At 39.8% G+C, this 26,002-nt stretch overlaps 8 protein-coding genes across 19 annotated transcripts; 2 read left to right on the plus strand and 6 right to left on the minus strand.

The window, feature by feature from the left end:
- Nucleotides 1-275: 275 nt before the first annotated feature.
- Nucleotides 276-3,534, minus strand: LOC111788857. The gene is made up of 7 exons (XM_023669414.1): nt 3,299-3,534; nt 2,739-3,191; nt 2,614-2,666; nt 2,340-2,377; nt 1,897-2,215; nt 1,302-1,606; nt 276-1,044 (listed from the first exon to the last, which is right to left on the minus strand). The coding sequence occupies exons 1-7, from the start codon at nt 3,309-3,311 to the stop codon at nt 465-467; spliced, it is 1,761 nt and encodes a 586-aa protein (XP_023525182.1). The 5' UTR covers nt 3,312-3,534; the 3' UTR covers nt 276-464.
- A 571-nt stretch (nt 3,535-4,105) lies between these two features.
- LOC111789028 lies at nt 4,106-5,109 on the minus strand. Its single transcript, XM_023669638.1, has 2 exons — nt 4,707-5,109; nt 4,106-4,616 (listed from the first exon to the last, which is right to left on the minus strand). Exons 1-2 carry the CDS (start codon nt 4,755-4,757, stop codon nt 4,242-4,244), a joined length of 426 nt encoding a protein of 141 aa, XP_023525406.1. The 5' UTR covers nt 4,758-5,109; the 3' UTR covers nt 4,106-4,241.
- A 575-nt stretch (nt 5,110-5,684) lies between these two features.
- On the minus strand, nt 5,685-10,013 carry LOC111788963 (ubiquitin-conjugating enzyme E2 34-like). 6 transcript variants are annotated; one of them, XM_023669562.1, is made up of 11 exons: nt 9,927-10,013; nt 9,699-9,838; nt 8,561-8,681; nt 8,228-8,282; nt 7,676-7,714; nt 7,419-7,482; nt 7,235-7,296; nt 7,119-7,158; nt 6,928-6,955; nt 6,722-6,813; nt 5,685-6,256 (listed from the first exon to the last, which is right to left on the minus strand). In XM_023669562.1, the coding sequence occupies exons 3-11, from the start codon at nt 8,615-8,617 to the stop codon at nt 5,980-5,982; spliced, it is 714 nt and encodes a 237-aa protein (XP_023525330.1). In that variant the 5' UTR covers nt 8,618-8,681; nt 9,699-9,838; nt 9,927-10,013; the 3' UTR covers nt 5,685-5,979. The 6 variants fall into 6 exon arrangements, with proteins under 6 accessions (XP_023525330.1, XP_023525333.1, XP_023525331.1 ...); XM_023669565.1 differs by lacking the exon at nt 9,927-10,013 and adding an exon at nt 8,934-9,077 and having other exon boundaries at nt 9,699-9,920; XM_023669563.1 differs by lacking the exon at nt 9,927-10,013 and adding an exon at nt 8,912-9,077 and having other exon boundaries at nt 9,699-9,920.
- A 170-nt stretch (nt 10,014-10,183) lies between these two features.
- Nucleotides 10,184-10,786, minus strand: LOC111788551 (probable E3 ubiquitin-protein ligase rbrA). Its single transcript, XM_023668911.1, has 2 exons — nt 10,432-10,786; nt 10,184-10,355 (listed from the first exon to the last, which is right to left on the minus strand). Exons 1-2 carry the CDS (start codon nt 10,665-10,667, stop codon nt 10,286-10,288), a joined length of 306 nt encoding a protein of 101 aa, XP_023524679.1. The 5' UTR covers nt 10,668-10,786; the 3' UTR covers nt 10,184-10,285.
- A 139-nt stretch (nt 10,787-10,925) lies between these two features.
- On the minus strand, nt 10,926-17,183 carry LOC111788549 (AT-rich interactive domain-containing protein 4-like). 5 transcript variants are annotated; one of them, XM_023668908.1, is made up of 16 exons: nt 16,849-17,183; nt 15,875-16,711; nt 15,597-15,782; nt 15,385-15,438; nt 15,150-15,238; nt 14,428-14,704; nt 14,237-14,293; nt 14,002-14,033; nt 13,657-13,792; nt 13,399-13,572; nt 12,567-13,205; nt 12,141-12,278; nt 11,945-12,043; nt 11,728-11,828; nt 11,530-11,620; nt 10,926-11,415 (listed from the first exon to the last, which is right to left on the minus strand). In XM_023668908.1, the coding sequence occupies exons 2-16, from the start codon at nt 16,022-16,024 to the stop codon at nt 11,290-11,292; spliced, it is 2,349 nt and encodes a 782-aa protein (XP_023524676.1). In that variant the 5' UTR covers nt 16,025-16,711; nt 16,849-17,183; the 3' UTR covers nt 10,926-11,289. The 5 variants fall into 5 exon arrangements, with proteins under 5 accessions (XP_023524676.1, XP_023524674.1, XP_023524675.1 ...); XM_023668906.1 differs by having other exon boundaries at nt 15,875-16,777; XM_023668907.1 differs by having other exon boundaries at nt 15,875-16,784.
- A 1,467-nt stretch (nt 17,184-18,650) lies between these two features.
- Nucleotides 18,651-21,309, plus strand: LOC111788816. 3 transcript variants are annotated; one of them, XM_023669346.1, is made up of 5 exons: nt 18,651-18,987; nt 19,072-19,624; nt 19,857-20,352; nt 20,431-20,518; nt 20,931-21,309. In XM_023669346.1, exons 1-5 carry the CDS (start codon nt 18,931-18,933, stop codon nt 21,150-21,152), a joined length of 1,416 nt encoding a protein of 471 aa, XP_023525114.1. In that variant the 5' UTR covers nt 18,651-18,930; the 3' UTR covers nt 21,153-21,309. The 3 variants fall into 3 exon arrangements, with proteins under 3 accessions (XP_023525114.1, XP_023525115.1, XP_023525117.1); XM_023669347.1 differs by having other exon boundaries at nt 20,437-20,518; XM_023669349.1 differs by having other exon boundaries at nt 20,623-21,019.
- Nucleotides 21,310-21,409: 100 nt separating this feature from the next.
- Nucleotides 21,410-23,312, plus strand: LOC111788817 (GDSL esterase/lipase 5-like). The gene is made up of 5 exons (XM_023669350.1): nt 21,410-21,871; nt 22,026-22,147; nt 22,319-22,552; nt 22,631-22,874; nt 22,962-23,312. Exons 1-5 carry the CDS (start codon nt 21,574-21,576, stop codon nt 23,192-23,194), a joined length of 1,131 nt encoding a protein of 376 aa, XP_023525118.1. The 5' UTR covers nt 21,410-21,573; the 3' UTR covers nt 23,195-23,312.
- Nucleotides 23,313-23,414: 102 nt separating this feature from the next.
- LOC111788818 (40S ribosomal protein SA-like) lies at nt 23,415-25,926 on the minus strand. The gene is made up of 5 exons (XM_023669351.1): nt 25,627-25,926; nt 24,818-25,080; nt 24,450-24,647; nt 24,086-24,317; nt 23,415-23,835 (listed from the first exon to the last, which is right to left on the minus strand). Exons 1-5 carry the CDS (start codon nt 25,763-25,765, stop codon nt 23,747-23,749), a joined length of 921 nt encoding a protein of 306 aa, XP_023525119.1. The 5' UTR covers nt 25,766-25,926; the 3' UTR covers nt 23,415-23,746.
- Nucleotides 25,927-26,002: the final 76 nt, after the last annotated feature.

Here is a 26,002-nt window from a genome sequence, read left to right on the forward strand (position 1 = left end):
CGGACTGGTGAAATTTCTCTCCTCTTTTTACATGACATACTAAAATTTTTTAAAATATCGATAAACTTATCATATTACAATAATTCAAAAATAAAAAATAAAAAACATATTTTTTACTTTTAATTCAAAGTTGAGATTCGAATATCTGACGTCAAGAACATGCATGCATGTCAGTGACGCAGTTAAGAGGCAAAAGCGGCCTCCAACCGGGCCGCCATGCATGGTTCAAGGCCAACAGTGTTTATGTAAGCTAAGTCAGATGGTGTTAATGGGTGTGAAGGGAGCAAGAGAATTTTCATAGCCAACAAAGTTGAGATTGTTTACATAAGAAATCGAACAACACCCAGAAGGCTGCTCTAATAATGTATGATGGATGAATGCTCCAAAAACTCAACAGAATCAGCTAGTTTGTAATACAGAGATGTGATAAATAAAATGCGCTTCATATTCATTAAACATCAAGCCTAACAACCTCCATCACCTACTTCAAACAGCCTCCCACGAACCCATTTCTTCGTGACACTAATCACTTGGGAATCCGGTTTCTCTTCCAGGTGGTGAAGTTTTGTTCCGTTCAAGGAAGGTTTATGGTCAGATGGCTTGTTCCCATTAGGGTGGTTTCTCAGACTTGAAAAGCTTGAATGACATGCGCCATGCCCATTGGAGCTTGCTGGAACTTCCTTCTCTCCGCCAAGTATATCCTGTAAACTTAACTTGCTAAAATCAAAATCCTTATCTATGCTCGATGGAAACAACTGGGTTCCATTTGCCATTGTTTGAACCACTCCATTTTGGTTCCCTTTTCCGCCAACTGAGTCTCCCTCCTCATTTGAGGTACCCCCCACTTCGTAGGTGTAGGAGGCTGCTGCATTCCGTTCTTCGCTCTGCGGGGATGCCATTCGCTCTATTTCTACGGATTCAATTGATTGTTTGGCTTCAGCTATAAGATTTCTTGTTTCCAAGAGGGAAGCTCGAGCAATGGAACTTCTAGTAGCAGCCACCTCAAGGGCCTTGGCGGCTTTCTCAGCTTCAGCAATCAAGAGTCTGCAAAGAACAAACTGGAATCTCGTTAACTGTTCAATGTTAAATCAAGCCGTCTCACATTCTTGATTAAGCTACCAATACTCAAAGGCTACAGATACAATCAACAGGTTCGATTTCCCTCGAATTATCTTTCGATAAGAGTTCTATGATTTCAAACAATGTTATTCACATACATGCTCAACGAGTTTTATGTCTATGGCTAGGCCTACCATCCATTAATTTATTTAAGAAACTGCAAGTAAAGGAAAAGAACAGACCTGGCTCGTTCAATGGCTTCCGTTTTTTGAGTTTCTGCAATTGCTCTCTCTGCCCTGATACTCTTTATCATTTCCAGCTTAGAGCTCGCTAAGGGGTCTTTAAAACGCGGTGCTTTGCTTTTCCTGAGTCTCAATCGTTGGCTTTCAATCTTAGACCCACCTGCAACAGGAGATTTAACACCACTCTTTTCTTTCTTTCTTGTGGTCTCTGTACTTTCACTACGCTTCCTCCTTGGCCTTCTGTTGACTCCAATTGGTGTGCCATGATATTTAGCCAGGCCAGAGAAAACTCGAGCACGATATTCCTGACAGAAAATAAACAAGTAAACATGCAGAAGGGATAGTGGCTGTTAAGAGCATTTGGTAGGATCGTGATAAGCTGCATAAAATCAAATCTATCAGCATTAACCACCAAAGATAAGACTATGGTAGTTTGAAGGTTAGTTATAGGCTAATGGTTTGTATATGCCAAACAATGATCCAAGTCTATCCGGAGAGGGTGTGAATGAGCTCTAGAATTAAATCCAAACATTTCTCGACAACTTAAAAAGGTTCCATTCAATGTAACTAATGAAGGATATAAAACAAGACATACAGAATCAGCCCATTTGGCAGAGATGGATTCGGATATCTTCTTCCTCTGCTCAGCTGACTTTGGTGCCCTCCTGCCGCCAACCGGCCTGGGCATTGTCTTCCGTTGCTCAACACTCTCCTGCCACTCCTTTTTAAGTTGTTCATTCATGATTTGGTAGGAGTCCCACTGCAACTCTTCCTCACCCAGACCGCCTTGTCTTGATGCTTCAGCAATTAAATCTTTCCACTGTAAGTAGCAAGTTTCCTGTAATTTCAGCTTCTTACGGCGTCTTTGCCACCCCATTCGCACTCCAACGCCAATTCTCATCCTCGTCTCTTCACTGTGGCATGAAAAACAAGGGGAAATTGAAATTCAATGGCTCAGGGATCGCATAGTTAGACAGAATCAACTGCAGAATCACGGATCATAAACCATCCAAGTAAACAGACTGGGATGACACCTACCTCTGAGAACGGCCAAGATTAACTAACTTCATTTTTATCTGCACAGAAAAGAGGATACATTACGAGGAGAGTATAGTATTAAAAGGTCGTGGGATATCAAATATTCCTAGATAAATATTCTGTTCATGACCTACTGTTGAATCCTAGGCCGTGTAACACTTCTCATGGTTCAGAGTCAAGGCTACAAGACATTATGGTCATTCATTCCGCAAGAATGTGTATCACCATTTTTATATCCACAAGAATACATAAAACCATTCTTACATGACTTCACCTTAGGATTCTGCATTGCAAGCCTTGTTCGCTCCTTGATTCGTCTAAGGGTCTCTGCAAATGACTTGCTTATTAAAAGAAAACGGTAAATCCTCAACGTGTATAGATGAAATGTCGGTGTGTTACCTGCACTGTGCTTTCTCCCTTTGTTCCACGGCGTGTTTCCTTTATTCGCTTTGGAAATCCTCTCTCGCCTCAACCTCTCTCGCGCATCCATTTCTTCCGTATCTTCACTGGACGAGGAAAGCTGAACATCTGAAGTACTCGGGGCAGCACCCATTTGAGAATTCTTAAATTCAGCCCCTCCCCCCATAGAAACGTCCCCCTTCCCATCATGAACCACACGCTTAGGTTCAAGAGTAGCAACTGCTCTAATCAAGAACCACCGCCTACAAATTTGAGGCTGGCATACAGTGAAACTCACCCGTTTCGGTACAATCAGAGATTTCCAGGAAGGATAATTTTCCTTTTCATTCCCAGAAGTAAGTGACGCAAGTGACTTTTTAACATGAAGACATGATTGGGCATAGGAGGTACGAGGGAAACTGTGGAAAACAGGCTGAGCAGTAGAAATCTCAGCTACAAACACGAGCAAAACCAAGAAAAAAGAAACCCTCATTGAGAAAATGATAACGATAACATTCGAAATGAACAGAAGCCACTGAAAGCAAACAAGAGAAGCATACCAATCAAAGGCATGGGAGCTCATTCAGCCAAAATCAACCACTACGATTCAGTTGAAGAAGCAATGGACGCAAACCAGTTGGGGAATTTGCATTATAATCGACTGTGCAAGGATATTGTGAATTGATGGAAGATGGGCAGCGTCGCTCAAAGGATTAGGGAGCAGAGACGAAGCCAGTCTGAGACTGAGAGCCTGAGCCACACAACGAACCTCTCTCCTTTGTCCGATTCGACGGAGGCGTTGGATAACAAGCACCGTAGCCAACAGGCCCATTAACTTCAATTGAAAGCAGCCCATTATTCCAGCCCGAAGCCCACCAGAGGTAGCCACGGTTTGGATGATTTTCACGAGCGATCTTCAATTTCCGGCAGCGTCTTCATCGGCGAGTCACCCGGATGCCGAATTTGCAATTGATGATATACAGATTGATCTTCAGTTTCCGCCATTGGAGCCTAATGGGGAGAGAAAATTACCAGATCCCACAAGATTGAGGACATTTAAAAGGCTTTTGAGTAGGCAGGGAAGAGTGAGTCCTTGTAATCCACGCCTAGTTCAAGAATATCTCTGAAATGAATGTTCTTCACCCAACAAGCTCTTCCATTTTGTTAGAATATTATTATATTAAGAAATTTTCAATCCTTTGAATCAATTTCGATCTGTTTAGTATGCCATGTGGTATTGACTGATCGATAAATGAGAAACAGTAACAGTTAAACGTTTCTTGTCTTTAACAAACAGAAACGAGAAACATGAATATTATCAAACAAAAGTAGTCGTGGAGTTGTAAGTTGTAACCATGATCACCAAATTTCGAAGAGGGCCAAGAATCAAACTTGGCTCATAACATTCATAATATTCATAATATTCATCACACATACAAAACAAAGCAAGACAGAACATTTCAAAGCTGCACTGGCTCCAAGATGAGTTGAGGCAATGTAGGACTATGTAACAAGATAAATTGGACCATAATAGTGATTAGGAATGGGGCTAGTGAGCTGGTGGAGACACATATAAGGGATCTCCATCTCGGTTCGCATACTTGGATTGAAGAGACTCGCAATTGGTCCAGACGTCGGACGGTGTCGGGGTCTGCCATCGACGGTCGTAGCTCCAGTGTAAATCGGACCCGAAACATGAACACGTCTTTTATTGGATGTGTGAGAATTTCTTTCTAGTTTGGGAAGAGATTTGCTCGTTTTGTCACTATTCAACCAGGAGAAGAGTGTGTTTTTCCATGATTTCTTGCTCTTTTTCTGTTGTGCCAACCATTTCCTTCCTGTTTCTTCTTTGGCATGATGTTTTGCTTCTTCCAAGAACTGGTAAATTGACAGACATTGCATTAAAACAAGAAGTAGAAGATGAATCTAAGAGGCGAAAAATGAAAAAGAAGAACATTACTGAATCACCTTGGAAAAGTTGGTGCGAGGATCAAAGTCATCAAAACAAGGATCGTCCATCTCAAAATCAGGAGAAGCAGATGTGTTGAAAGAACAAAAGACAGCCAACCAAACAAAGCAATACTAGGTAGGAAAGGTAGAAGGCAAGAAGCAACAGAGAATTCAGACACATCAAATTTAGGGATCAGAAGAAATGGCATCAAAATTGAAGAACGAACAGGAAGCTCCTCTGCATCTAAAGCAAAAGAGGGAAAGATCAACAACCGCCATAGAAGAACTTACAGCTACAAAGAAATCAAGGAATAAAGTTGAGGGAAATGGGAAAGAAATAAATATGTAAGCAACAAATTCTACCAAACATAATCATCAAACCAAAAGTCACTAATGTATCATTACTTATCCTATGAATACAAACTCCGTCTATGCTATGTGGGTGACCCTTTTTATATTATGCTCTTAATTATGCCAATGTCGTTAAGTGCACCTTCTTTTTTTAAATCCCCACTTAAAACTATTTACTATTTTAAACCTAAATCCACGCTTTGATTTATTTATATTAAGCCTAACCTCTCTGTTTTTCCTTTTATTTTTTGATAGAATATACCATTAACAGTTTCAAATGCATATTTGACATGCTTTCTAAAATAATCGCAAACTCCTTTTAAAATAAAGAAAATGAAGCACGTCAAATGACAAAGATCCATGAATCCCATTTGAGCCATACGTATTATTCTCTGTCGAATTTGTCAAAAAAAATATATATATATATATATATATCCAAAATTTGCTCCCCAAGCAAGAAGGTTCCTCAGCATAGTGAATGGATTAAATTCCACGAAATAGTTACTCACAATTGAAAAAGACTCGCATGCTTCAGAGAAGAATAGCATAGAAAAATGGATAATGGCCCCATGGGGAATAAAGAAGCAGAGGAGCGTAAAACACGCCGAAACTTTGGGGATGCTCCGAGGATCTTTCCCCAATCTAAAAAGAAAAACACTAACTCTGCGGTGGAGCCCTGTGCAGCGTCACGCTCAGCTAATAATATTATTTAAACAAAAACATTTATAGACAAACAAAGAGGTTTGGTTTTCAAGCGACTATTTCAAACATAACAGACTCTCAGTAAGGTGAAGGCCACATCACAGACAGACACCAGACCATCTATACAGACACTGTGTGTGTGTGAAGTACATGCAAAAATATGAGCATCCTCGACTTGCACAACCAGAAGCAGCTAGTCTTTCTACCATTACCTATGCAATCTTCCCATTTCCCAGCTTCATGGTTGAAGGAGAGGCAATGCCATTAGGACACCGAAGATCGAGAACAGCAGCAACATCAACCATGTAGGGAACGACTGCTTCCGATTTCTTTTCATGTGGTCTCCATCTGCTGCTTTGTTTATGTTCCCTTCCATGGACTTCACCTTCTCAATTAGTTTCCTAGCTTCGCCTTCCACTGATGGCTTTGGTGATACCTCTGCAACAAGCTGCTCCGATTGCTGCCGCTGATTGAAATTCTCCACGTACTCGGGAAACAGTTTTCTAAATGTTGGGCTGTAAAAGATTTTTTTTTTTTTTTTTTGCAATGGATTATCATCAAAGTCGTGCCCAAGAAAAAAAAAAAAAGAAGAAAAAACTGATGGTGGGTGGTTGAAAAAGAAAAAGAATAAACAATGGTTTCGCAAGGAACATGCCAATAAAGTAAGTGAGATCTAAATTCAAGAAAGATAACTTGCAATTCACACACTCAAGGACGCCCAAGTTTTACGGCCTAAAGTAGAATAATCATTGTTGCACGTCTCCGTGTTTCCATGAAAACCAGTAAAACTACGCTACTGCCTCGAGAAATATGAGATGGTGATTTTTTAAAGATAGAGATGGCCCATCCACATTTCCAGTAATTATTAAGGGCTAGGTCATTAACTCCAGCAAGCCTACATAACAAGGGAATGTGGATGGCAGATGGAACCTCAGCGGTTCAAGGACACAAAATCTTGCACAATGGGCGAATTGACTTACTTTTTACAATTGAATGCAAGAGAAGCCTTAGCCAAGCGTTCCTTCTCAGCAGCAGTAGTATTCACGCTGCCAGTAGTAGGACTGTTGTCCATCTACATAAGAAAGTAGACCATCTCTCATAATTAATAGATAATAAAAACAGATAAAGCCACAAAAACAGCCACCTCCTATTAAGCAAAATGAACCAAGAGCCAAAATCTACTCACCATGAATGAAAGAAGCCCGGTTAGGATGCTACAATAGTTAGAAAAAAAAGTGCACCATGATAAAAGTTAGTCCCATACCAAGCAACCATTTATTAACTTGAATAAAATTTTGGCAGAAGAAGAAAACACCGGTACTACAAAGGAATTGTAACACCTCAGGGAAAAAAAAAATGAGAAGGATTATGCCTCACCTAGAGACAGACCACATAGGATTCCAACTTTCTGGGTGAACTGCAGACAGATCATGTCAATTAGAATCATTTATCTCGACAAGCAGGCATGATCATCTTTAAACTTCAAAACTTACAGTCGCTCATAGATAAGCAAATTTTCTTCTGAGTCATGAACCGACCATTTGGGGTGATCATGCTGCAAATTGTCGTAGTAGGATCAGAAATCACAGTAAAGATAAGCAGATAAAAAGCTAAGTACTTATTTATTCTCTTCCCAAATATTTTCCAGATTACCATACACATCCAAGATGCTTATACCTGATTCCCGGAGGTTTGTATGGATACTCCGGAGGAAATTTAATCTTTCCATGGTAGTACCCACCTAAAAAAAATTTAAAATGATTTCAATAAAATACTAATAACGATACTAAGAAAAAGAAGTTGATACCCCAGTGTAAATCAAAGGGCAAACTTAAAGTAATCTTGAACCAGACAATCACGAAAGGAAATTGATGATTGAATTGATAAAAGTATCGACTGTGTAATACAAGGGAACAAAGTAAAAACATACTCACCTGCAAAAGGAGTCCCCTCACTTCCCTCCAAAACATAATCTGAAATAGGACAACATTCAATAATTAATACGCAAACTTAACTGTCTAAATGATGGGCAGAGAGCACATGTTTTTTAGTAAAAAAAAATAAGATAGATAAAATCACATAACTAGAAGCTGAAACTTGAGATAAAAAAAAAGCTGATGCAAAACATTAAGAAAAATAAGAATCTAATTATGCCATGGAACAGGCTATCAATACTTACAAACCCTCAAGTCCCAACAAATTATTGCTAAAGGTAAGTGCAGTCCTAGCAAAGAATAAACTGAAGACCCCAACTTTACCATTCAGCCAATAACTCACAATTTAACTATTATTCGACATCGCAATGTCCTCACAGTTATTTCTCAATCTTCCACACACAAAATGATAAAACTTGTCATTTTAAACTTTGCATCAATTAAAAACTAGACCAAAGTCAACTTCAAAAATTCGTTAGTGTAGCCTACATGCACACAAAAATGAGGAGCACTATGACCAACACCAAAACAATATCAATAGGAACAACTTACGCCACTCAAGAATATCACTGGGAGAGGGACGAGCAACAATGTGTGAAACAGGCTCCTAAAAATTTACAAATAGCAGAGTCAGCAATTGGGGACAAATACAAAAACATGTCTACACATCAGCATGAAAAATGAAGAGCAAGAGTTAAAACATTAAATTTCTCGAGTAATAAAAAAAGACTTATGAAATCAGCCATAAGATATACACCAATCTAACGTTTTGCTGTCAAGATTGGTCAATAAATAACTTATCCGGTAAATGAATGCATTGTAACATTAGTATTTAAAAAAAAACAAGAAAGCCAAACAATAGAAAACAAAAATAAAGTCACGTACTTTACAAAGAGCCCTATATTCTTTCTGAAGCCGCTTGATACATGATTTATCTGCCATTCCACGAGCTATAGACAAAGAAAATCAACTGCTATTGCTCTTTCTTCAACCTCAGATTCAGTGCCTGTGAGGTGTCATAAAAAGAGGGCAAAAAACAAAACTATTGGAAAGAACCGATGAACGCCGTAAATGATTATTTTCCCAAATACAGAAGCAGTTTTATTTTTAAAACCCCGAAAGAAACAATATATATTTCTAAACCAGAAGGCATACAATGTGAAATTTTTAGTTCAAGATGTTGATACATGCAGCAAACTTTTAAACAGAAAACGTATGGACATATAAACTTTATACACATATAGGTGAGAAACAAGACTTTCGATGCACAAAGCAGGCTATCTCTGAACTGCGGGAACAAGCAACGCAATGCATAGTCAGCACCCGATTCAATTGCTAGTAATTCTTTGATATTCAGGTCACATTTCACCGTTGCAGCTCGCAATGCCCTTCGTTATTCATCCTTCATATTTAATGCATCATTTGTCTTTTCCATTTAAAATTTCATAAAAGACGAGCAGAATGATTGAATTAATGGGTGATTTGCGATTAAGAGTAGTTGACTCGGTAGAAAAGCAAATTAAAATTTCACTCTCGAAGGATAAGAAAAACATGGGAAACAGATCCAAGATAGTTTAAAAACTGTTAAAGGTTGAAACAGAACAATCGCAGCGAAATTCTTTTACGTGCTCCAAAATTCCAACAGGATCATCGGAAGTATCATATACTCATCCGCCCGCCAAACAATAATAAAACGAATGATGCAATTAAAAGCGCAAGCACGGAAATTTTGTGGCAATTGAGAAACTGCAAATCCCCCGACGCATTAAAATTCTCTCAAATTTCAATTGTTCGTTCTTTAAAATAGAATCTGCGATCTATAAGTAATCCAGACCCTCAAACCACAACCCAACCCAACCCAACCCAATCCCCGCATGTTCAGATCAGGATCACCCATAAACAATAAAAGGACGAATTAAACTGGGAAAAGGAAACGAAGACAACAGAGAAACCGATGGGAAAATAAAACAGAAATGAAAACCCCAGCGAGAGGGAATCGAGAGTGAAATGGAGTGGGAATTACCAGAAATGGAATCGTCGAAGTTGGGGATTTTAAGCACAAGGGTCGGGGTCAGATTGAGAGGAGTAAATAGGTCCGGTGGCGGTGGAGGATCGGGAGAGAAAATGGAGAGGCGCGCAATTAATTAAGAGAGGAAGATGGCGCTGCGTTTGGGGACAGAACAAAACCGAGACGCAGACTTAGAATAGAACAAAATGTAAGAATGTGAATTGGGGGAGAATAGAGGCGCACCCTGAGTTTGTTGACTCCCTCGCCAAGCCACACCCGCACCCCCTCAAATTAGTTATCTTCGCGGCTTTCTTCGCAAAATCCACCCAAAAGTTTTCCCCTTCAAGTAATTGCTTAAATTATAATTAAGAAATAAATAACCTAACACGCTCGCTCAGTTGTGCATCTCAAATTATTATTATTATTATTTATTTTTATTTTTTTAACGAATGCTGTTGGTTTTAATAATTCTAAAAAGCTTTGATTTTTGTGTTTGTGGAAGGATAAAAGCTTGTTTGTTTTGAACATTACCATTCAAATAGTGAAGTCTTAATTTCATAGTGTGTTTATACGCCACATATTCTTAATATCCAAACCAAATTCTAACTAAAACAACAACTATGGCCATCAACCCACTTAGATCCACAGCCGTAGCAAAATGCTGATCCGCACCTACAAATTTCACATAAAACTGCTTCACAAAATTCTCAACAAAAAGTTCTGAAAAAAATAAGGCTACAAACCTTACCTGCAAGTAAAATGGACGCAGCCTCCGATCTTCTCAACATAAATTTTGCAATGCGGACATCTCTTCCATTTCCATGTATCAGCCAGCTCCTTCATCAGCATCTCGTCTCTGTCTCCTCCTTCCTTGCACAGTTCGGGCTTTGCTGGTTGTGCATTTGCCATTGCTCCAACTCTCATCGGTGATTGGGAAGGCCGGAGTGAGAAGTATAAATGGTGGAGCAGGAAGGGAAGGGCCATTGCTTGATGATGCCTCGACTTCCCAACTGAAGTGGTTCAGTGTCATACAGAATAGACGCCTTGGGGAATGTGTAGGGGAATGTGTTGGGGAATGTGTTGGGGAATGTGTCGGTTCCATTGGAGTAACCATGAACAACTAAAACTAGAATTTTCAGAATTCTAAATGGAAATGAATGGAAGGCGAAGCGTTTCATTTCATCATCTGCACAGATTTTGAAATTCATCTACTTTTGTTGGACTATCATATATATTATACAATAAAAAAAAATGGTAAATTGGATATATCCTCGTTAAAATACATTACTCACTCATGGCTTAGCTACAAGAATACACGTATTTTACAGCGCCCCTGCTAAAGTTATGAACTGCCATGCTGCTAACTAACTTTCCTCCTAAACTACTACCTAGAGAAAGAGTAAAAAAAAAAAAGAACCTATTTCACCTACAGTCTCTTCATCCTGAGTCTCATAAATTTACTCTTCAGTTAATGGTTTAGCAGCACACCACCTCAAATAAAACTCATCTACGAATCCAAACAATGATTAATTTCTCATGCAGGATAAGAATAGGCGGAAAAAATGACAGTGCAATCGAACCATCTGAGACGAAGACCAAAAATGACTCAAGGTACCCGTGGATTTGTTATTCCTTGCGGAGACCCGTTTGCTACACTATGTGGTTTCTTCTTGTAAGTTGTAATGCTACAATGTGGACAAACATACTCTAACCCATCTGTTTTGGCATAATCCTGCAATTAGACCATCACAGAGAAAAGATTAACCATATTGTACACTCATGCAGTTCCACGCCTCACGAACCCAAGATTTCCCAGAATTTATGTCAAGGTGGTCGGAAATTATACCTTAAATGCACCAAGACCCTGCCTCCGGTCGCACCCAAAATGGGCCCATTCACCACAAATACCACAGTTCACCCAATCCCCTGCTGCACTACTATTGAACAGATGCAAATCCCATGGTAAGAAAGTGATGTTGCTACAATTATCAGTTTCATGTTTCACCATGTAAGTGAACGAATCAGTAGAAAAAAATTGACGAACCTGCGACACAAAAGGCAACATTCTCCATCTACATCATCATGAGCCAATTCATATTCTAGAAGGTAAGTCTCATAATGTCTTTTCAATGTATTTCCAACACCCTGTGAGAACATATAGGATCGACTTCTTACAACATATGAAATTAGTAAAATCGAAAAATATTTCATCTAGCATCAGAAGGGTCACAAATCCATGAGAAAAGGTTTGCTGTACATACAGTCATTCTATTGGTCATTGTGTAATTGTGCATCTTAGAGAAGATCTGCCCCTTCCAATTGATACCATTGCCGACATGAAAACCTCCTCGGGTGACCACCTACAGACCAGAGCAACACTTTCAAAACGGGTCTCCATAGTTAAAACACCAGACAGGAGGAATCAATATACTATTCTGGAAAATTCAATGACCATACCTCCTTATACAAGTTATAGAGGTCAAGACGCTTCCCATTGAGTACGGCATCTGGGAACTCCTCAACTCCACCTTGAGGAATAAGTCGTGAATGTCCTCGAAGTAGTAAAAACTCCATAACGTCCTTCAAGAACTCCTCCTGCAATGAGAGCAGAACAGAAATGTTATTAACAGTAGAATGAAATCCATATCAGTTCAGACAAAAACTTCTGAAAAAATGTGTATGAACATATAGCATGAAGTTGAGATCTTTTCCTCCTAAGAGAAGGCAAATACCAAAAACACTTTTTAGTCATGGATTTCCTCATTGACATGATGGACACCCACGTTTTAAGGCAGAGATATTTTATAGTTCCAATATTTACTGCCAATAACTGGATATCCACGAACCTCTTAAGCTAAAACCTCACTGATCATAGTAACTTACCTCAGAGCAATCTTGAACTGGATTTCTTCCACAGCCATGTTTCTTTAAAGGTAGTGGATTTAAGGGAATAATTTGCTGCTTAGACTGAGATGAGCTTGAAAATGATTTTCTTTGTGTTGCAGAAGTTGATCCTACAGTTACATGCTTGGACGGGGTAACGGCGGGCAAACTAGCCTTGGGCTGGCCTCCACTATTACCATCTCCTTCAGTCCATCCAGAGAAAAGTTTCATTTTATTCCTATGCACAAGTGGAATAGGCCTCATGGTGGCTACTTTTAATCTTTTCCTAGCCGGGAGTAAGGGTGCCTTAAACCCATTCATTGGGGCAGGCTCCTCTCTACCTACTCTTCTAACTGAAGGGATATTTGCATATGCGAGACTGTCATGAGAGAGAGTATTCCTCATTCCTTGACTTGGTTCCACTCTCTTTCTACTAGGAGTAGGTGGTTTAAACCAGTGTGGCAGTACACTTACAAGCAACTGATCTGAATGTTTATCATTCTCGTCCCTTGAACAAAAGAAGAGCAACCGCTCGGCATCCTCTTTCTCAAAGGAAGCAACAGGAAAACCCTGAACTCCCCCAATGCCAAGTGCAACTAAACTCCGATGTGACATATCAGGTGCTAGTTGCCTCAAGACCTGAGCATCCAATGGTAAACAAATTGATATTAATATATTATAGATAAAGCGACATTGGATTATTCAACAAGTACAAATCCAGACATCAACATTTCATTGATCGTATGAATCAACCACGTTTGTTTTTTTTTTTTTTTTAATAGAAAATATATCAAAGTAGAGCTTCTGCTTAATTTAAGTAGGGGATGGGGACCTGTGATGCCCAAGCGGGAACCTTCATCGAAACCTCAAAAACTGTTGCCCCACAAGCAACTGAAGCAGATTTTCGAGGCTTGTGCATGTGATGTTTGTTGCCCTCACAATCATGCATGACATGAACCAATTGGCTATTTTCAATAATCTCATGTTTGATATGTTTTTCCAGCAGCTGAAATAATTAGTAGCATCTAGGCATTAGACTCCTATTTGAAACAATTACCAACGGGTCAAATAGTTCAAATTAGAAACAGACCTGATCATCAAAACAAGTATGAGCACTACCAGACACCAATACTGAGATGTGGGCCGAACTACAGGTCACTATATCACATCGCATTGTCACAACACCGCGAGAAAAGGATCCTGCTTGAAGAGGTGGCGGAGGAGCACTGAACCATATTTTTAAAAGCATCAATAGCATATACAACAGATATTCACTGAACAAAAGATTTAATTCCTACCAAGAAGGCATATCCTAGATAATGACATTGAGAGTTAAAATATAAAATTGGCGTACCGATGTGAGAAGCGGTCCAAGTGTTTAAACCAAAAATATTCCTATATATTTCAACATAAGTCTAACCAAGAAGAAGCTAACCTGAACTTTCCCTGAAGTTTACTCCCACGTATCTGTATCACCCATAAAAACCAAAAACTTAGACAGTTAGATGGGAATGCCCCCAAAACAACTTAAGTCGCAACAGTTCATAGAGATCTTCATCGTCCATTCATTGAGAAAATGTTAACGAATAATGTCAAACATAAAGAATGTCATTGGTCAACTCCTACAAACTATAAAACAAGCAAAATTGCAAAATTTGAATGGCACGTACTTCAATATTCAAAAGGGCATTAAGGCCATCCTCCAATGATCTCAATAAGCACGCATCCTAGAAAGCATGAAAACTATAAGGAAAACCATGCAAAATAATTCATAATTGAAAGGGTACTCGTTCCTGCACACCTATATGCAGGTGTACCCAATGGCTCATGAATACAAGACGAACGCCTGGAAACTGCTTACCGGTGTGCAAGGCAATCCACAGATGAGAAGTCTCATGGTCACATTATTATCATGTACACTTATAACAGGGAGGGCTTCTAAAGAAGCATCTTCATCTTCACCAGCATCTAGCTCAGGCGGTTCTACGTTAATCTTTGGAGGTTCTCCAATAAGTTGAGGCTCTAGATCACTCCTAAAATCGTCAGCATTCCCAGGAAGAGCATAATTTCTCCCCACACAATGAAGCCTAAAAGCAGCATGTGCAAGCTGAAAAGCATCCCATGTATGAGTAGATGAACTGCAGCCCACAAGTGAAATACAACATAAAAATCAAATATTTAACACCCTCCAAAGACACAAGTACAAAAGTTTAACAAAAAAGTAAACGGAAGGCAATACATGCAAAACATAAGTGCCCCCAACAAGTGGGGAGGGCCTAACAGTGCCACTTACAAGTTAGTTGGCTTGTGTTTTCTTTTTTTCATCTTACACATAAGCCCTAAAAGGGCTATTGCTCTTTAACTTGCTTTACATTCTTAAAAACACTACCCACAACAACTTCCACAGTAATGTGAGCTAGTATAAGAAGCACAATATGAAAATCACAAAGCAGCTTTTATCCTAAACTAAATGTCAAGATAAGTATTTTGAATCCATGAAGAAGGGTAAATAGACACCTAAAACAACACAATTCTAGTCCATCTAATAGCAAGTAGGGAAAAGCCTTCAAGTATGTAAAGTACCTCTGCACCACGGAAAGTAATGCATTGCGGAAATGAGCAGCAGCATAACATGAAAATGTGTTGTTCCAATATATGACATAAGGAATTCCCTGCACAATGATGAATCTGATTCAATAAACATCCTTCGACAAAGAAGACATCACACACGAATGTTATACATATGGGCTGCCCTCATTGTTCATATCAAGAACATAGTTTAATCCAAGTGGTGGTCTAAGGACATCATAGAAATCACCTTAGAATGAAGAGTCTCCGCTATTATGCCTCCATTTGGGAGTTCTAAGTACACCTGAGTTCATAGATGAATTAAATTATCAAAACATGAATGTACTCTAACCAAATCCATTCCTCCAACCTCATCACAAAGGAGTGAATGGGCAGAAGAAAAAAATGAGATGGTTAAGCAAAGTACTAGTTGATCAATTATGGAAGGGAGACAGAGCATACGGTGGTTGGTAATGCAGTATCGAATAGTCCACATAAATCTTCAAGAGATAAATCAACACCATTCCAAACCAACGACCCAAGTTCGTCATTCTCAAGTTGCTCCCCTTGCAAGTAGACAAAGCTCGGTTGACATGATTCGACAATTCTACCGAACTCATTCTTGCTTGGATTTGTTAGAACTTGGACCTGCAGATTCAAGCAGTTCAATATTTTGACAAGAACCATCTTTAATCGAGTAGGAAACTTGCAGATAAATGACAACTAATGCAGTTTTGCACCTCCAATCGTCCGGAAGAAGCCAATTCTGGAAAGGGGTATTTCAGATTATGCTCGGCAACATCCTCCTCGCATTTTACTTTAGGCAATCTTCCACAGGTAACAGCAAGTAAGCTACAAGTTTGTCTCGCAGCTCCTATGGAATGAAGCATGATTTACAGGAATAATCGGGAGAAAATTGCATTAAGCGAAGTTCCTTGAGCAATGAGACCTTTCCACTTCCTCGAGGAACCGTTAGAACACAAACATTCACCAAAGCAGAGCACCAACACCCTGGAATCAGTTAAAAATCTCGGAGACCAATATCCATTGGACATGACATAGAATTAAAGAACCTGAATTTTCATTCTGAGGATGAAACAATGCCATCATTCCAAAGCCCCTCAGAAACGGCTTTAAGATCAAAATCAAAGCCGTCCAGAACCTCTAATTTTTACCGGACCAACAGTTAAACCCTAAAACTCACCCACCTCACCACAAAATTAATGCAAAAATAGAATGCAGAACTTATTAAGAACTCAAACCCTATCTGTTAAGAATCTACAACTGTGATCAACATGTAGTGGAAGAGCAAAGAATACATTCAGCTGCAGGTTGAGCAAAATCACTTCAAGGATAACCACAAAAACCATCATAATCGAAGCTCCAAAGCGAAACCCATAAGAGAAAACCTCAAAAATAAACGAACCAACCTCCACCGGAAGAAGCAAAATGAAATTCACCGCCTCCGACGACAGAAATGGAAGAACCCACCGACCCAATGGGAATAATCAAGGAAATTTGAAAATCCAGCGGGATGAGATCAAGAAAAATCGACGACAAGACACAGTCCGTAGCCCCTAAATTCATGCGAAAGGGGAAAATTGTTGGGCAGCGATAGAAGACTGAAGCCCGAAAAGCGTACCCTAGGCCCTTAAAATTCACATCATTAAAAAAAATCTCTCCAAAAAAAAATAGAAATAAGAAATACTCTTACCTTTCTCCATGTCCACATTCCACGCAATAAACACGAAAATCAAACAAAAGTTCTCACAGTGGTCGCCAAAATTAAATCCAAATAATTAGCTCCTTTCTGCTAAATAAGTGGGTGTCAGATCAAAAAATTCCCATTCGAAGCCGGAAGTCATACATTTCGAAACACATTACACCCAAGAAAAGTGAAGCGTTTATATCACAGCCGATTCGAACCCAATCAAGAAAACACGTCGCCATCGCCTTCCAATTTACTTCCCACGGGTTTTCATTAAAACTGGTAATGGCCATATTGTGGTTGTCTTCTGAGAAAGTTATAAACAATATCAGAGCATAAGAGATCAAAATCCAGAAATTTGCGTTAATTGGGTGCCTATAAACACTGTTCTTTTTTTTTTTTTTTTTTTTTTTTTTTTTTTTTTNCTCAAGTTAGTTGAGCTTGTTCTCCTTCTTCCTCATGTGACTCTCGAATAAGTACATAAATGAATTGAAATGAAAATAATTCTTAGAATATGATTGCTATATAAACGAATGGATTTGGACACGAGGCGTTACATAACTGAATTGAATAAAGAAAAGCTATTACAATATTTGAGGATTCAAACGAGAATCTATATAGACGTGCTTCACAAAGTAATTTCTGGCGATGGTGTTGGCCATCACATCTTTGGCAAATAATCTCTCCGTCGCAGTCTCTGTGGTGAATCACACCATCGGAAAATCCTTGAAAACCTACCAAAATGAAGATTGTACACACAGACACAGAGTAAGCAGGTTGTTGTTTATGGAAGATGTAATTGGGAGTGTGGCAGTTTTGTTGACTGAAGCTTCTTGGATGAGTGAGGAGGCTTTGTGTTTTTAGTTGGGCAACTGCATGCTTTGAACAATCCATTGTTGTTGCCTTTTCCCCTTCTTTTGTCTTTTATCATTTGGCAGTCACCCATTTGTCGTATGTCCTTGTCGCATCTGCAATGCTTCCTCTACGCCCCCTCTATGCCCAATTCCTTCCTCTTTACTACCCCTTATAAATACAAATAGTCATTGGTTTCATTAACATTTTTAAACCCTAGATAAACCCATGTGTCCATTACATGCACCGTCCGAAGTCACATGGGTCAAGAGGGATCGAATTAAGGAGGCACAGTGAAGGGACAAGACAGCCAAACTATCAAACTGAGGCAGACATCACGTTTTCCTTAGTTTCTACTGTCCTGTAAGGTATGATCTTATCAATAGAGAAGTGAAAAAGGTAGAGTTAAAAAGTGAAACATTTTTTTGAAAAATAGCATCTACTACCTCATTTGTTGAGCATATTTAAGTAAGGGAAGGTTTTGAGAAAGAATGTCGTCGGAGGCTGTCTTATTTGATTCCAATTCAAACCACCCATGCTGACCCCTGTGTGTAATAATGCATGCTTAGCCTTCCTTTTGTTAGGTAGTTAATGAGTTGAGAGGGCAATGATCCTCCCCAAGAATTTGAAACCAAGAAAACAAAACAAAAGAAAATGAAATTGTTTGTGTTGAGTTACAAATGTCAGAATAATTTTTGTGACCACAAATCTTGTCGGATGGAGGTGGGCATCTTCGGGAACAGACACCAAATTATAAAACAAAGGGCCTTGCTCATAGACTATTGTGTAAACAAAAACAGGACAAAACCAGCTTTTTCCTACAAACCCTCCCTTTTTAAACTTTAAGCAAATCCCATCTATAACTCATAACAACCTTACCTTTTCTCCAAGTTTCAAAATTTTGAATGTATAGGTATAGATATTTAGATATATAGTAGTAGATAGAGAGAGGGAGAGAGAAACATGGGTGGGCTAAGCTTGGCTTTTGCAGGCTACCCCATGTGAGTAGCTGCATATTTCTTTTTTATCCATTATTCCAAGTAGTCAATGCTTTTGGGTTGGGACAGTGCGGACTCTGTTTGACTGCAAAAACAGTCACTTTCTTATGCCACACTACTGCTTTATATCTAAATGATGAACATTGAGATTGAGAAGAAAAGGAGAGAGCCCTTTCTTTAACAACCAGACAGAGACTTCCTTCATCGTCGAAGCTGCTTACTGTTGTTCACTTCACGAATGGATCTTCCCACTCCCAAATACTTTCAGTCTCCTCCAATATTCGAATCAAATGGGGTAACTGGTGATCAAGTCTTATGCATTTTGTGCTGTTTCTTTTGGTTATCTTCTCAAACTCTTGATGTTTTTTGTCTGATTCAGGACCCGCCATTGGAGGGCAGGAGAAGCTTCTATGGTAAAACCAAGGATGACCCTTTTGCAGACACCTTCCACGATCCTCTTTGCAAGCTCAACCTCAAGGAAACTTCAGAGTTTGTCAAGTCATTACCGATGGTGAACACGGTCACCTCCTCTGTTTCGACTCAGAGGAGGAGAGATGGAGTCAACTCAGTGACTACTCAAAGACGAGTCGCAGAGTCTCCCTCAACTCCTGGAAGGCCTGTTTTTGGCTTCAGCGTTGGAAACCTTTCAAGAAAGAATGTCCCTTCAAAGTGGGACGAAGCAGAGAAATGGCTTGTTTGTAGCCCTTGCAATGACTCCCCTGCCCACTCGTTGAAGCCATCAGAGCCAACAAAGATATCAAAGCAAGCTGAAAACTTCAAGCCTCAAACAGAGGTTTTCGCTGAGAAGTTTAGAGTAACGGAGGAAAAGGTTTCTAAAGCAGTCTCAAGCTTTCTTGGATCTGCAACTTTGTGCAAAAATAACAGCAACTCCTTGAGACCTTTCAATGGCGTTTCTGATTTACACCTAAAAGGTACTCTCTTTCCTCTTCCACTTTAGATTTTCGGCTTTACTCAGATACCCTTTTTCTTTCTCAACTGTTGCTGTACTTTTTTCAACGTTTTCCTGTAGCTTGTGTAAAAACTTGCTTTACCCCCCAAAATTTCACGCTTCTCTGTTAAAACTTTGTCCTTTGGAGTTTTGGAAGATGGAATTGCATGTGGGTCTTGATGGTTTCTTCTAACGCGTAATTCGATTGTTTACAGATAAGTTTATGGACAATGTAGAGCCAAATTTGCCGACGAAGGAAGGCTTTGTGTTCAGCAATTCCGCCATTAGCAAGATGGAAGTTACGGGCGCCATTGTTGAGGTTCAGCACAGAGACATTGGAACAGAGATGACCCCTTTAGGCAGTTCCACCACTTCAAGGTGCCCAACTCCATTCAAAAGCTCATCCCCAGCTCGCCATAACACGCCGGCGAACAGATCCGGACCGCTCGGTCTGGTCGGCGCCGGTGACGACGCCGACAATAATAGCGCCACCATCGACATTACCCAGTTGCAGGAATGCCATTTGGCTAAGCTACAGCTTCCATCTCAATACGATTCTGTTGCATCGAATTGGAGCTCGAGGGAAGAAGAGGAGGAAGAAATTTCAAAAAGCTTGAGACACTTCGAAACGGGCAATGAATGTCGGAGAAGTATATCAGATTCCAGAGCTGCAGCTTGGGAAGAAGAGGAGAAAACCCAGTGCTGTAATAGGTAAAAACAAATTTATCTTCTTTTATCTTTTCACATTTCACCGTTGATTTTAATTAGACTCAGTTTATTCTTATGAAGTTTCAGATATCAGAGAGAAGAAGCCAGGATACAGGCTTGGGTGAACCTGCAAAATGCAAAAGCAGAAGCTCAATCGAAGAAACTTGAGGTACCCCATTATCAGAAAAGTCATTTTTTTATTATTATTATTTGTTTATATTGAAGTTGTGTGTTGTTTCCATGTTTTGGGTTTCGTCGTTTTTCTTTCTCGAGCCATCCGCCATGACTGGTCCACCTCTGTGTCTGTGCTTCACCTGATTTCAGTAACCCTCGTATCCTGCATATGCTTGAAAGCTACGACTCATCTTCCAAATTTATTTTATGACACCAAAATCCCCATTTGGAAAAAGGAACAGAAAAAAAGGAATTTGTTTATTTGAATTCAGCTCTGCCATGCCCAAGAACATGCTTCTCTTAGTTTCTGACCAAAAAATTGAGTCCATACTATACTGCCTACAATCGCTCTACATTTAATGATCTTAAAGCCCCCAAGGGATTCAAAAGATGAATTGGCGATGCAGGTGAAAATAGAAAGGATGAGATCAAATCTAGAGGGGAAGCTGATGAAGAGACTGTCGATGGTACACAGGAAAGCAGAGGAATGGAGAGAAGCAGCCAGGCAACAGCACACCCATCAGATTGAGAAAGCCACAGAAGAAGCCAAGAAGCTAAACTGGCGACGCCCTTATTCGTTACCCCACAACACCACTTCTTGTGGTTGCTTCCCTACTTACCATTCATAACACTCACTCAAATACAACAAGCAACACAAAATACTTGTATCATTTTTTCTTTCTTTTTTATTCATGTTGTTTCTTGAAAGAAATGCATAGAGCAAATGGAAGAGAGAGCCACTTTCTTTGAGTTTCCAACAAATATTAGATTGGCTTTTGTTCCCCATCTTTGAAACGACTTTGATATGGTTTTGGGAAGACTTAAGTTCTCTACTAGATTTGATATATATCTTAAGACTTTTCCACGGATGCGAATAATTCAACCGGATACCACCAAATTTGTCGAGGCTTTACCTTCCAACACCCAATCATTTGTTTTTTTTTCAAACACAGCCGCAGCAATTTGGCATTTTCTTGGACCAGTTTTCATCCCTTAGTTTCTGATAAAAACATCACATCAGAACTCCCCAACTAATTGTGTTGGTCATTAATGGCGACTCAAAGCACTTGGCGTGGTCAACTAATTGAGTTGCTTCTGATCTTCTTCTTCTTCTTCTTCTTCTTCAACTTCATTTCCATATATTGCTTTGCTGAAGTTGAATTCAATGTTGTGCCTGAAAAGCATGCTGCTTTCTTCATCTTTGGGGACTCTTTCTTGGACGCTGGCAACAATAATTACATCAACACCACAACTCTTGACCAAGCTAACTTCTGGCCCTATGGCCAAACCCACTTCCGATTACCCACTGGAAGATTTTCCGACGGTCGTTTGGTGTCTGACTTTATAGGTAACACGTCCCACTGGAAGATTTTCTCTTCATCTCTGTTTTCTTGCCTTCTGCAGTCTGCGTAGCTGCTAACCCAATATTCTCTCTTTATTTGATAAACTATACATTTGGGCAAGGCTCAACTTTTCATGACTTTTGTTGCTCTATCTTTTAGCTGAATTCGCCAAGCTGCCTTTGATCCCACCTTTTCTTCAACCGGGCTTTCATCATTATCATAATGGAGCGAACTTTGCTTCGGCTGGAGCAGGTGCTTTATCCGAGACTTTTCATGGGTCGGTAAGAATAACGTATCCTCCCCACTCCTCACGCACCTTTTTCCATATTAAATAGCAAACCAAATCATTATCAGCTCTTCTTTCTGCACTATACACAAAAAAATCGTCACTTTGATCTAAAAACTTTCAAACCTGGTTCATGATTAAGCAACTCGGTTGTGAACGTATTCAGGTGATCGAGTTGAAAGCACAGATTAAGTACTTTAGGGAGGTAGTAGTGACATGGCTGAAACGAAAGTCGGGGAAAGCTGAAGGTGGGCTGATGGTGTCAAAGGCTGTGTATTTGTTCAGCATCGGAACCAATGATTACATGAGCCTCTTCTTAACCAATTCTACTTTTCTCAAATCCCACTCCAAATCCCAATATATTGAGTTGGTGATTGGGAACTTGAGTACCTCTATCAAAGTAAGCTAAGCTTTTTTGCAGTCTTCAATTTGCATTCAAACACAGTAATGTGGATGTTTGTTTTGTTGGTTTTGACAGGAAGTATATGATAGCGGGGGCAGGAAATTCGGGTTCCTGAACTTGCCGCCTATTGGGTGCAGTCCAGGGATGAGAGATGAAGATGGCGGGTGTTTGGAAGAGCTGTCGGCGTATACAAGTGTTCACAACCAGAGATTGGCGAAGCTTCTTCAAGACTTGGAGAAGCAGCTGAAGGGGTTCAAATATTCACTCTATGACTTCAGTAGCAGCCTCACACACAGAATGGAAAATCCATTCAAATATGGTAGCACAACTTTCACTCCCTGTCTTATCAGATTTTAAACTTTGATACAGAGATTTTGAAGTGTGTATGTGTAATATAATAATGTAGGGTTGAAGGAAGGGAAGGAGGCATGCTGTGGAACAGGGAGATTTAGAGGAGTTTTCAGCTGCGGAGGAAGAAGGGGAGTGAAGGAGTTTGAATTGTGTAGGAATCCGAATGAGCATGTCTTTTGGGATTCTTACCATCTCACTGAAAACCTCCACAAACAGCTTGCTCATGAACTGTGGCGTGGCTCATCCAGTCGCCATTCCTCTCTCAAGTATCTTTTTCAAACCATTTGAGAACACCATTGGCCATGACTCTTTCTAATGGCTATTTTAAACTTGAAACAATGTAATATCTGAAACAAATATACATTTAGAATTGAGAATTGGGTTTAAAAAAATGTTCTTTCATATTTATTTCTTCTACATTCTAGACCCCTTCTTAGAACTTCTCGACTCTCAGTTCCCAACTCAAAATATTATAATTTTACATAGTTTATCAAACAAAATTTCAACAGGAAACAAAGAGTAGTCATAATTCAATTGACATATTATCAATTGGACAGGAGTATCACTATGACTGTTCAATGGAGGATCTACCACCACCCATTATTTAGAGTCATTATTCATATGGATGTCCACTAAACTTGAGGCGAGTAAATTCCATATATCCCAAAAAAATTGTACCAAGATACCAAAGTTTATGTCAAAATTTCAATATCAAAATCTAAAACTGGACTATCAGAAAAGAGGCAAGCCAATTTTGCAACCAAAAAAGGTGGTACCCCTACATAAACAAGCAAACTCATAAAACGATTAATGAATTATCGATAGTTCCCTTAGTGTACCCTACCAACTGGCAGCCGGAGGCGCAGCACCTTCGGCTGAAGGTGCTGGTGGTGGTACTGCAACATCCCATCCGTCTGATGCTAAAGCAACTGCACAAGGGAAAAAAAAACCCAGAAAAGAAGGCGTCAAAAAATAAGTATGTTAATGGAAAAACAACGTTGTTTTTTGCTACGACTCAAACAGACAACCAACCAAGTTATCGAATGACAAACTACAAGGTAACTGGAACTGGCAGGTGGTAATTATAAACATAAACCAGCGTGATTTCTTTTAAAAGCTAAACATACGGCAATGAGCACGGGTATTCAACTAAATCATAAAAGGAAACTCGGGCTCAACCTGGCTCTTGGGCCCACTCAACACTCGGAACAGGTGGCACAACTGCAGCAGCTACAGGTGGTGGAACCACATCAGGGTCACCCCACTGAGCATCAGAAATTTGTCCTGCCCATTGATCTGAGGCAACAAGTGGAGCAGCACCATAATCGGCAATGCCATAATCTGGAGGCGCAACAGCCTCTTCCTCTTTCTCCTTGGCCTCCTCAGGCTCTCGGTAGAAAAACAAATCCACCTGCAGAAGAAACACATACATTGATTCAATTCAAACCTTCAATTAAACTTCCAACACTAAAGTGTTAACCCAAACTTCCAGTTCAGAACACGGTTTACAATGTTACGATATAAAATATAATGTTGATCTTACCATCACGTCCCATTTATGCCCTGCACGAATTGTTCCACGCATCTGCAGAACCATCCTTGCCAAAAGCCAGAAAAGACATCCAATGCTATGTTTCCCCTTGTTATTTGCTGGAATCCCAATATCAACATACCGCATTGGTGAATCAGTATCGCAAAAGGCAATTGTAGGAATGTTTCCAAGCGCACCTTCCTTGATAGGCTGGAAACGAGAAACCAACCAGACAACACAAATAGCAGCAACAAGTCAGGTATAAATAAAATGAAGGGAACAGACAAAAGTGAATCTAGCATTGGTAAAAAGAAGACGATCCTTTTGACTTGAAACTAATAACAGAAAACTTTTATCGGTCTTTAAAAAGGCTCAATCACCTGATGATCAGTTCTAGGATCAGTAAGTATCAGAAGACGTGGTTCATTGAAAGAGGTCTGAAGCTGGTTAGTGAAGGTTCCAGGGGTATGCCTCCCGGCTATTGCATGAGCCCCAGTGTGTTGAGCAAACTTCAAGACGGCCCTCTGACCATAAGGCCTTGCAGACTGAACAATGATGTCCTGTGGATTCTCAATACCCACAATAACTCTGGCAGCCATCTGAAGTTTCTCCCATGTCTTACCAAGGTTAATAATGTAGATTCCTAAAAAGGAGAATTAGAAAAAAAAAAGGTTCGTCATATGGAAAATATAGAGATCAAACCTCTTTTTAAGCCTTTAATAACTTAACATTCCTCAAAGTAACAGACTCGAATACAAAATTGATTCTTCAAACAATAGAGATTGGATTAATCTTCAAATCTTTGACCGTATGAACCAACATTGTGGGATCAAATTAAAAATGACATCACACGTGCTGTCGCACACCAAACATGTGGAATCCATAGGACTATTCAACAATGTGTCCTTGGCAAATACAGTCATAACTAAAGAGGTAAACCAAACAATAGTCAGAGACCGTCTCTGAATTGTAATCACTATCACAAATTTAACAGAGAGATCACGGATATATATACGCACTCATGAAATTATGATCGCTCTAGTCCTTAGAATTTCATTCCAAAACTTAGGGTCATTGGGCACGGGACATTAGTGCTCAAAGTTACAGTGAAAACAAAGAGGATCTAGGAAGCGGTTTGGGGAGTTCAACAAAGTTGGAAAATCTAAAAGTAAAGTGATTCACAACATACCATCGTTTCGACGCTTGAAAACGTAACGCTCCATTTGGAAGTTACAGTTCTTCGTGCCTAGATGAACCTCGGCGGCCAACATCATCTGGATGTCGGCCTCCTTCTGCGAGAGCTGACGCGGTGCTGTTCCAGTGGCCATGGCGGGATCTCTGTGAATCGAGAGTTGTGTTAGGGTTTGCAGAATAGCAGTAATTTAAGGAGGTTGAGCCAACAAAGAAGGGGCCTGTGAACAGAACAGGAGGGGCTAGGGCTTCTCTAGGTTTCTTTCTTTCGGCCGGAACAAAGAGTTGCGAAGTATTTTCCAAATTGCCATCCAGAATAAATTGGGCTGGGTTAGTTATAAATCGGGGCCGAGTTTTATTTTTTAAAAACAGAT

The sequence above is a fragment of the Cucurbita pepo genome, chromosome LG02 (assembly GCF_002806865.2).
Source record: "Cucurbita pepo subsp. pepo cultivar mu-cu-16 chromosome LG02, ASM280686v2, whole genome shotgun sequence".
Taxonomy (NCBI): domain Eukaryota; kingdom Viridiplantae; phylum Streptophyta; class Magnoliopsida; order Cucurbitales; family Cucurbitaceae; genus Cucurbita; species Cucurbita pepo.

Excerpts from the sequence above, each read along its gene's own strand:
- LOC111788857 (XM_023669414.1), bottom strand. Across the intron at positions 2,667-2,738 it reads AGGGAGAAAGCACAGTGCAG|AGACCCTTAGACGAATCAAG; the intron begins GTAACACACCGA and ends AGTCATTTGCAG. Across the intron at positions 2,378-2,613 it reads TTGCAATGCAGAATCCTAAG|ATAAAAATGAAGTTAGTTAA; the intron begins GTGAAGTCATGT and ends TTTTCTGTGCAG.
- LOC111789028 (XM_023669638.1), bottom strand. The coding sequence starts at position 4,757 with ATGGACGATCCTTGTTTTGATGACTTTGATCCTCGCACCAACTTTTCC. Across the intron at positions 4,617-4,706 it reads CTCGCACCAACTTTTCCAAG|TTCTTGGAAGAAGCAAAACA; the intron begins GTGATTCAGTAA and ends TCAATTTACCAG.
- LOC111788963 (XM_023669562.1), bottom strand. The coding sequence starts at position 8,617 with ATGGCAGATAAATCATGTATCAAGCGGCTTCAGAAAGAATATAGGGCT. Across the intron at positions 7,159-7,234 it reads TTGCTTATCTATGAGCGACT|TTCACCCAGAAAGTTGGAAT; the intron begins GTAAGTTTTGAA and ends ATCTGTCTGCAG. Across the intron at positions 6,814-6,927 it reads CCGGGCTTCTTTCATTCATG|ATGGACAACAGTCCTACTAC; the intron begins GTGAGTAGATTT and ends TTTCTTATGTAG.
- LOC111788551 (XM_023668911.1), bottom strand. The coding sequence starts at position 10,667 with ATGGCCCTTCCCTTCCTGCTCCACCATTTATACTTCTCACTCCGGCCT. Across the intron at positions 10,356-10,431 it reads TGCGTCCATTTTACTTGCAG|GTGCGGATCAGCATTTTGCT; the intron begins GTAAGGTTTGTA and ends TGAAATTTGTAG.
- LOC111788549 (XM_023668908.1), bottom strand. The coding sequence starts at position 16,024 with ATGCTTCATTCCATAGGAGCTGCGAGACAAACTTGTAGCTTACTTGCT. Across the intron at positions 13,573-13,656 it reads ATACTTGTTTTGATGATCAG|CTGCTGGAAAAACATATCAA; the intron begins GTCTGTTTCTAA and ends TAATTATTTCAG. Across the intron at positions 12,044-12,140 it reads TCTATAACTTGTATAAGGAG|GTGGTCACCCGAGGAGGTTT; the intron begins GTATGGTCATTG and ends TCTGGTCTGTAG.
- LOC111788816 (XM_023669346.1), top strand. The coding sequence starts at position 18,931 with ATGGATCTTCCCACTCCCAAATACTTTCAGTCTCCTCCAATATTCGAA. Across the intron at positions 18,988-19,071 it reads CAATATTCGAATCAAATGGG|GACCCGCCATTGGAGGGCAG; the intron begins GTAACTGGTGAT and ends TGTCTGATTCAG. Across the intron at positions 20,519-20,930 it reads CTCAATCGAAGAAACTTGAG|GTGAAAATAGAAAGGATGAG; the intron begins GTACCCCATTAT and ends TTGGCGATGCAG.
- LOC111788817 (XM_023669350.1), top strand. The coding sequence starts at position 21,574 with ATGGCGACTCAAAGCACTTGGCGTGGTCAACTAATTGAGTTGCTTCTG. Across the intron at positions 21,872-22,025 it reads TTTGGTGTCTGACTTTATAG|CTGAATTCGCCAAGCTGCCT; the intron begins GTAACACGTCCC and ends TCTATCTTTTAG. Across the intron at positions 22,875-22,961 it reads GGAAAATCCATTCAAATATG|GGTTGAAGGAAGGGAAGGAG; the intron begins GTAGCACAACTT and ends ATAATAATGTAG.
- LOC111788818 (XM_023669351.1), bottom strand. The coding sequence starts at position 25,765 with ATGGCCACTGGAACAGCACCGCGTCAGCTCTCGCAGAAGGAGGCCGAC. Across the intron at positions 24,648-24,817 it reads ATCCTAGAACTGATCATCAG|CCTATCAAGGAAGGTGCGCT; the intron begins GTGATTGAGCCT and ends TCTCGTTTCCAG. Across the intron at positions 23,836-24,085 it reads TGAGTGGGCCCAAGAGCCAG|TTGCTTTAGCATCAGACGGA; the intron begins GTTGAGCCCGAG and ends TCCCTTGTGCAG.